The sequence below is a fragment of the Saccopteryx bilineata genome, chromosome 2 (assembly GCF_036850765.1).
Source record: "Saccopteryx bilineata isolate mSacBil1 chromosome 2, mSacBil1_pri_phased_curated, whole genome shotgun sequence".
Taxonomy (NCBI): Eukaryota; Metazoa; Chordata; class Mammalia; order Chiroptera; family Emballonuridae; genus Saccopteryx; species Saccopteryx bilineata.
In genome coordinates, this window is record NC_089491.1 from 316,647,014 (window position 1) to 316,656,357 (window position 9,344).

At 39.3% G+C, this 9,344-nt stretch overlaps 1 protein-coding gene across 1 annotated transcript; it reads right to left on the reverse strand.

Moving 5' to 3' along the window:
* Positions 1-4,953: 4,953 nt before the first annotated feature.
* LOC136322585 (late cornified envelope protein 1A-like) lies at positions 4,954-5,376 on the reverse strand. Its single transcript, XM_066254520.1, has one exon. It carries the CDS (start codon positions 5,374-5,376, stop codon positions 4,954-4,956), a length of 423 nt encoding a protein of 140 aa, XP_066110617.1.
* Positions 5,377-9,344: the final 3,968 nt, after the last annotated feature.

Consider the following 9,344-nt stretch of genomic DNA (forward strand, 5'->3'; position numbering starts at 1 on the left):
CTGCATCTCCACCCCACCTACCAGACTCAGTATGGGTTTTTTGGTGGTTCTTGGTTGTAGAATCCTCCTAGTTCAGTCAAAAATTTTTCTTTCACAATGAGTGTTTTCAGATTTAAGTTGTAATCCACCTTGGTTCTGGGAAGTGGGAGTTGGTGCATCTGCCTACTTCATGGCCATCTTGACCCCCCTCTGTCAGGATGCAGAGACCTTTTAAGCTTAAAAAGAAAAATATAAACCAAAGTAAATCAAAAGCCTTAAAGGAGAATCTTTAGAATGACTCAATGAAGAAAACCGTGGACTCTTTCAGCAAAAGAACTGAACTGTTGGAAATTATTTTCATAAAAATAAAACATTTAATATTTCTGTAAATTGTCCTAAGGGTATAAAACAAATGACATAACTTTTATTGAAGAAAATCTAATAGAGCTCAGTAAGAACAACCAGAGTCTATATCACTTAAATCATAACTTGTTCCCTTTCTGATCCTTTTAAACTCAGAGTGATCATGGCTTCACTCCAGGAAGTTGTATCTAAAAGGATGGGGCTCCTTCTCCCCCAGCTTCAAGCCATGGGCTGTGATGTCTTCCTGGGAGTCTGCAAACTTTTTTCACATTACCCCTAGTTCTGAGTTACAGAGGCTAAATGCCAAGGGAGGCTAGCTGTTGGTCAAATAAGTTTGTAAAATATGATTTTTATGTTTGCTTGCTTATAGTTTGTGTTAGGGGCTGGGCAGCTCCAGGTCTATGTGGGTCTGTGAAATTACAAATTACCTTCCTGCTTGGGAAGGCCCATTGTTTTGCTAATGTTTGCTGGAGGAGAAGTTTTCATGCAGAAAGTTTTGAAAGAGAGAGGAAAAAGAGAGAGAAGAGGAAGAAAGAAGCCATGTTTTGCAGGGAGAGCAGAAGGAATGCTGAGTGCTGAAGAAGAAGCCAGTTTGTGCAGAGAGGAGAAGGTGTGCAAATGGGGAACCAGAGATGAGGGGCTTTTGTGAGCTCTGCTGAGATTGGTGAGGCCTTTGATTCTAGGAGGAACCAGAGAAGATTCTTCTGGTTGTGGAACCGGAGAATGGTCAATGGCTTTGGGAGCCCTGTGTGTTTGCTTATCGGCCAGTAAAAGACTTTAATAAGGGAATGGCCCATCATTCTTTGTCTCCACTGTTTCTTTACTGTCTGTCCAAATCCAGTGAGAACTTGCATGTGAATGATCTGAATGACCATGACTGATGGCCTTACACTAACCAAGAGTTGGAGGCTTCCTTCTTCTACCCAAAATCTACTTGTGAGGCCTCAGGGGCAACAGGGCTAGAATACAGGAACCCTGATCAGCTTTGCCCCAGTGCACCTCTAAAATAGAGGTTCCATGATGAAAAAGTTAATCCAAGTTGATTAGAGGTAGCCACCCCAGTATAGCATCCTGTTCATAAGCAGGTATGTCACTCCAAGAAAAGCAGACAACTGCTTCCATCCCTAGCATCAAAGCAGTGGTTTAGAGACTTTGGTTAGGCATAAAAACAAACCATGAAAACAGAAAACTGAAGTTCTAACCAAAGTAATCAATTTTATTCAAAGCAGAATTAAGGGAAGTTCAAGCTTATATGGACTCTAGAAAATAAGAGAGATTCATTTTTTGACAAGCAATTAAGAAAAGGCTGTTGATCCTGAGAGCAATATGCTAACCTGCAGGACAGCTAATTTACCACAGAGAATCAAAGAAAGTGAAGGCTAAGTAGAGCCCTACTTTTTCAGAACAAATGTCAAAGACTGGCCTCAACAACTACCCCTGCAAGGGGTCTGCATCATATTGGATCAGATTATAGAATAATTTAGGTCCCAGAATGTTATCAAAAACAATAGAGCATCAGCCAGCAATTAGTGGAGCCTGAATGTTAGGTGCAATACCAGAAGCTGCAGAGAACTTAACAGAGAAATTATCATAGAAAGAGACAACCAAAGAGAGCTTTGCTGAAACCACCCTCATCCAGGGTAAATGAATACATGCCTAAGGCTGAGCACTCTGAGGAGTGATATCTCAGGCTTCATGCTTCAGGGGAAATAGGATACACTAAAACAGCTGCTCCAAATCACTAAACAAATAAACAAGCACACAGCAACAACATACCCCAGGAGAGTGGAAGGGAAAGAATCAGTATTCAGAGTTGCTATAATATATTATCTAAAATGACAAATTTTCAGCAAAAAACCCATGAGATATGTAAATAAACAGAAAATTGTTATTAACACACAGTAAAATAATGTCTTATGAGAGGGCCAAAGGTTGAACTTAAACTTCAAAGCAGTTATTATAGCTATATTTAAAGAAGATCATACTTAAAGAAACTAAGAAAGATGTGATAATGTCTTACCAAATACAGAATGTTACCAGAGATAGAAATTATTTTTAAAAATAACTATATGGAAATTCTAGAGTTAAAAAATACAATAAATAAAATGAAAATTTTATTAGAAGGGTTCAACAGTATATCTGAACTGGCAGAAGAAAGAATGATCAAACTTAAGATAGATCAATAGGCATTATGCAATCTGAATAAAAAAAAAGAAAAAAAGAATAATAAAAAGTAAACAGAACCTCAGAAAAAATGTGGGACACCATTAAGCTCACCAACATATACTTAATGTGAAAACCAGAAGAAGAAAAAGAAGAGAGAGAAAGAAACAGAAAAAAATATTTAAAATAATGACTGAAAATTTCTCCAATTAAATTTTTTCTTAATTTTTGATTGATTTTTAGAAAGAAGGATAAAGAGAAACATCAATTTGTTGTTCATTTATTGCTTTATTCTTGTATGTGCCCTGACAAAGGATTGAACCTACAACCTTTGTATATCGGGGAAAATTCCCTAAATTTAATGAAACACAACTATATAGTCAAAAAGATAAAAAACATACAATAGGATAAACACAAAAAGATCCACATTCAGACACATTTTAGTAAAAGTGTTAAAAGAAAAAGATGAAGAGAAATACTTAAATTCTTCAGTTTTCTCTTCAAGAAGGAATGACTCATCACTTATAAGAGATCCTAATAATGAAATCTGACTTCTCATAAAAAAAACCCCGCCAGTTTCAAGACACTGAAAAGAAAAAAAAAAAACTGGATCAAGGATGGATGCAAATATAGGTCAATGGAAGATAATTGAGAGTCTAAAAGTAAACCCATCAATGTATGGTCAATTGACTTTAGACAAAATGTCAAGACATTTCACTGAGAAAACAATAGTTGTTTGAACAACAAACAGTGTTAGGGCAACTGAATATCTACATGTAAAAGAGTGACCTACAATATTTAAAATATACTTAAAAAACTTAATTGCATTAAGAACCTAACTAAAAACTTAAAACTATAAAACTCATAGCAGAAAATATAGAAGAAAATTTCCATGATCTTTTAGAGAAACACAATTTCAGCCTTCATGGAACTCTGATCTGAGATAGATATACAACACCTATCTTTAGGATACAACCAGTCTAAAGGGACAGAAAGAACCTCTGACCTTGGAGTACACCTAGTCTCAACTGAAACATTATATTTCTTGGAAATGTAGAATCCTTTTGATTGATAATTTCTACTTACATAGAATTGTGGTCATCTGTTACTTTGGCCAACAATCAACTTCATACTTATTAGTATCCCAGGTGACTTGGAGGGGATCACCCAAGATGTGTAGTGTTTGAGCTTCTTATTATTGAAGCCAAAGGAGATATATGTCTCTTCTGATTTACTGGAATAGCTCCTTGGATGATCCCTCACAGGACTTTGAATCTTGAGTGACTGGCTAGATAAATGGGGACATCTAGAGGTCATACTAATCACAGCAGTTGTGAAGTATGAAGCATCTTATTTCTGTGAAGTGTTCCTGCTCTGCAGGCCACCAAACACCTGTCTTTTCATAGATTAAAATATAAATAGAGTATTGGCCATTTATTCAGTTAATATTAAGGTTATCAAAGTATAACTCAAAGAAAATTAACAATGATTAAATCTCATGTGAAACTTGTAATTGAAAAATATTTTGATGAAAAATCAAGATTATTTTTTACAAAATATAGAGGTAAAATATTTAACCTGAAAAGTTGGACTTGGGCCTCAGAAAGAGAAAAAAGAGAAGTTAATGATATTTTAGAAGTTCCTGATTCTTTTTTTATAGACTTTTTATTTTGTATTTGCCACATGCAATATGCATATTTCTAGTTAGAATTAACTAATAGTCATGGTTTATTTTTAGAAAGTTCCTGTGTAGTTTCCTAAACAAATTTTTTATTGAAGAAGAAAGAAATCTATGGAGATAGGAGTAGTATCACAAAGAAAGAAAAGAGACCATTAAAGGATGGGATACACATCTGACTCCTTTCATGCCCTGGGTACCAGAAAGCCCAGAGTCCAAGGCACTGAGACACTAAGAGGCTGTGCTCAGGCAGAGGTGTGTAGAATTCAGCTGAGAAATGGTATCAGAGTAGAAGACAGAGCAATTTTTCTCTCCTCTCCTTCCATGCCCAACCATGTAACTAGCACATATTTGATGTTCAAGGTTTCCAGGAAGCATAAGAATGGATAGTGGTAAAAAAAAATACTGGGACACAAATAGCAAGAAAGAGGTTAAAACAGGATAGTGAGCCAATTCTTTTATTGTTTTCTGGGGGTGTTCTGTTTTTTTTTGGGGGGGGTTGGCAGCAGACTGCAAGGAGTCTAAGGAGTGAGTTAGAGTTTGTGGTTTGGGAATTTGGGGCAGACAATAAATTTGGTCTAAGAGCAGAAAGATTTTTGGGAGGGGATTTGGACTTCTGGATCCCAGGGCAGAGGGTTCTCTAGGCCAGAGATCAAGCCCTTCACTGGGACATCTCAGCTACTCGGATTATATCCATTACAGCGGGAGAAGAAGACAGGATTTTGCCACTTGTTGCCTCTAAGTCAGCTCTTCTTGGCTGAGCGTCCACTTCAGCAGCAGCCTCCAGAGGACTGACCACTGCCCCCTCCACAGCAGCTGGAGCCCCCTCCACAGCAGCTTCCAGAGGACTGACCACTGCCCCCTCCACAGCAGCTGGAGCCCCCTCCACAGCAGCTGGAGCCCCCCGAGGGCTGGGGGCAGCACTCAGAGCTTCGGTGTCTGAGGCGGAGAGACCTGCGGTGCCTGTGGTGGCTCAGGCAGCAGCCACCACCCCCAGAGCTGTGGCCACAGCAGCCACCACCCCCAGAGCTATGGCCACAGCAGCCCCCAGAGCTGACACTGCAGCAGGAAGAGACTGGCGGGCACTTGGGGGGACACTTAGGGGGACATTTCGGGGTAGGGCACTTGGGTGTGCACTTGGGTGGGCACTTGGGCGGGGGCTGGCACTGCTGCTGGTTCTGCTGGCAGGACATCTTGAGGAGTGGGCAGGTGGGCGTTCAGGAGCTGAGGAGAGTCAAACAGAGAGTCAGCCCCACACACAGGCCACCCTGTCACTATCTGTCCCTTCAGTATCATTTCTTTTCTCTACATTTCTGAAGGCTTTTTAAGAAAAGTTATAGAGAAATTATCTCTAAAATAGTTTGTCATTTGAACTTGAGGAGCTTTTTCTGAGACAGATAAAGATTATCTTTTCTTTTCTTTTTTTTTTTAACAAAGCAAGACATAAAGGACAAATGTTTGACCAGCTTGCCCAAGGTCAGTGTCCTTTAAGCGAAGGCAAAAGTAGCATTCATAAAATCTGCCTCGTCTCCTCACTCTCTGCACCATTCAGAATTCTGATAATGTCCAAATAGGGGCCAGTTTAAGTCTGCCAAGTTCTTTGTTAAGGAAGAAATAATTTCCTTTGCAGGAACTTCCCACGTAGCTTTTCAACACACATATTATTATCATGTCATTTTTATATTAAACTACGCTTATCTCATATAATTGTATATGTGTGTGTATAATTTATATTCATATTTTAAGCATATATATCATTTGAAATGGAGATGTGAGATAAGCTAGATGTGAATGAACCCAGGTTTGCTGGTCTAGTGATCCCAGGCCGAGTTATAAACTGTTTGCAACAGACAGACTCCACCTCTCTTCCTCCTTAGCTCCGGGAACTTCAGCTTGCTAGTCACTGTGTGACTTTGGTGCCTCTGCTGCAGATGCACAGGCAGCACAAGTGACTCACTAAGGACCTTGAGAGTGAGGCCCATGCATCTTTGTCTGTGAAGCCCCAGATATGCTTCCCTGCTCCCACTGTTTGAGAATCACTGTGACCCCGTAGAGGCTTTGGGGAAGGGACACAGTTCATTTCTCCCAGGTAAACTCTTCCTTCTGAAAGGAAGAATTGTCTTAACTTGCCTAAATCTGAGAAACTCAAACAATGCAGAACTAATTTAACTGTAGTACAGACACACATCATTCGGTGCCTCCACTCCATCCTGCCTGGTATCTCATCTTTCTTTCTCAGAATTTCTAGACTTTCGTTCCCTCTCCAGCTCTCCACACCCACCTCCACTCCCAAGAAGCCACCCACCTGCCCTCCTGCCCTGGTCTGAGCATCCCTCCCTGGAAGGCCCTGCTCCATTCCCAGTGGACACTTACCAGGTGCACGAGCAGCACAGGGTCAGTCACCACCTCAGGAGGGAGTGATGGAGGTGCTCTGTCCCCAAGGCCCTTTTATGCTGGCCTTGGGCTCTGCCCCAGGAGGTGAGACAGGGCCTGGGCATGAGAGGACTGCCTCCTGCCACCCACATGGTCCTGTGACAAGTGATGACTGTCAGATACTACCTGTCTCCCTTCTTGGTGTCAGGGCAGCTGTACCTAGAAGAGGAATCAGGCTGTTTAGAAATGGGATGAGGGAGCATCCCTACCATCATCCGCCGCCTATTATTCTTAGCAGTTCCTGCCTCTCAGTTCTCATTCTTGGAGCTTGGTTCTGCTTTTCCTCATGTGTTCTAGTCAGTTTGCTGCTATACAGGGTATCTGTGGTCATTGTATATTTGTTTCTTTAGAAAAAAGACATTTACACATTTATTTCAATTTCTCTATTCTAAACTTGGATTTGTCAATCACTATTTTTTTTTAATTACAGTTTGCATTCAGTGTTACTTTATATTAGTTTCAGGTGTGCAGCCTAGTGGTTAAATATGTATAAATTGACAGAGGGATAAATTTTAGTACCCACCTGGCACCATACATAGTTATTAAAATATTATTGACTATATTCTCTGTGCAGGGAAATTCCTGCAAGGGAAATTATTTCTTCCTTAACAAGGAACTCGGCAGACTTAAACTGGCCCCTATTTGGACATTACCAGAATTCTGAATGGTGCAGAGAGTGAGGAGACAAGGCAGATTTTGTGAATGCTACTTTTGCCTTCACTTAAAGGACACTGACCTTGGGCAAGCTGGTCAAACATTTGTCCTCTATGTCTTGCTTTGTTAAAAAAAAAAAGAAAGAAAAGAAAAGATAATCTTTATCTGTCTCAGGAAAAGCTCCTCAAGTTCAAATGACAAACTATTTTAGAGATAATTTCTCTATAACTATTCTTGTAAAGCCTTCAGAAATGTAGAGAAAAGAAATGATACTGAAGGGACAGATAGTGACAGGGTGGCCTGTGTGTGGGACTGACTCTCTGTTTGACTCTCCCTTAGCTCCTGTGCCTATTTTGAAACTATCTATTATACTTCTTACTCCCTTTACCTTTTCCCCCAGTCCCTCCATGCACCCCCTCTGCCAACCATCAGCTTGTTCTTTATATCTATGAGACTGTTTCTGTTTTGTTTGTTTGTTTATATTGTTCTTTAGATTTCTCATATCAGTGAAATCATATGGTTTTTGCCTTTTTCTGTCTGACTTATTTGATAATACCCTTTAGGTTCATCCATGTTGTCACAAATGGTAGGATTTCATTCTTTTTAATGGCTGACTAATACTCCACTGTATATACATGCACCACATCTTCTTGATCCAATCATCTATTTAAGGGGCACTGAGGTTGCTTCCATATCTTGACAATTGTAAATAATGCTGCAAAAAATATACAGGTACATAGATCTTTTAGAATTAGTGTTTTGGATTTCTTCAGATAAATACCCAGAAGTGGAATTGTTGGGTCATTAGATAGTTTTATTTTAATTTTTTTGAGAAACCTCTATACTGTTTTTCATAATGGCTGTACTGTTCTGCAATTCCACCAACAATGCACCAGAAATCTCCCTCCCTTTTTTTTCTTTTTTTTTGTGGCAGAGACAGAGAGAGAGTCAGAGGGAGGGACAGATAGGGATAGACAGACGGGAAGGGAGAGAGATGAGAAACATCAGTTCTTCGTTGTGGCTCCTTAGTTATTCATTGATTGATTTCTCATATGTGCCTTGACTGGGGGCTATAGCAGAGTGAGTGACCCCTTGCTAGAGCCAGTGACCTTGGGCTCAAGCTGGTGAGCCTTGCTCAAACCAGATGAGCCCATGCTCAGGCTGGCAACCTCGGGAGCTTAAACCTGGGTCATCCACATCCCAGTCCGATGCTCTATCCACTACGCCACCACCTGGTCAGGCAGGAATCCCTTTTCTTTACATCCTCATTAATACTTGTTGTTTGTTGGTTTATTGATGATAGCCATTCTGACAGGTATACAGTGATATTTCATTGTGATTTTAATTTTCATTTCTCTGATGATTAGTGATATTTTATATGTCTATTGACCATCTGTATGTCGTCTTTGGCAAAATGTCTATTCAGGTCCTTAGCCCACTTTTTAGATGAATTGTTTGGTTTCTTTAGTGTTAAGTTATGGGTTCTTTATATATTTTGGATATTAACCCTTTTCAGATATATCATTGGAAAGTATTTTCTTCCAAGTGGTAGTTCATCTTTTTGTTTTGTTGATAATTTCAACAAAACTGAAATTTTTTCAAAAGGTTTTGCTATACAAAATCTTTCCATTTGATGTAGTCTCATTTCTTAATTTTTTTTTTTTTTTGCTTCCCTTGCTTGAGGGGCTACAGCAACAAAAATATTACAAAGAGCAATTTCAGAGAGTTTACTTCCTAGCTTTTCTTCCAGGAGTTTTATGGTTTTGGTTGTTACATTTAAGCCTTTAATCCATTTTGAGTTTATTCTTTTATGTGATATAAAAAGGTGATCTAGTTTCATTTTTCTTTTGTATGAATCTATCCAGTTTTTTCAACACCATTTATTAAGCTGTGTTTACCCCATTGCCTCTTTTGTCATAGAGTAATTGACCATATAAACATGGGTTTATTTCTGGGCTCCCTATTCTGTTCTTTTTATGTATATGACCATTTTTATGCCAGTACTATGGGGTTTGATTATGAAGTCTTATAGTATAGTTTGATATCAGGTGGTGTGATACTTCTAACTTTGTCT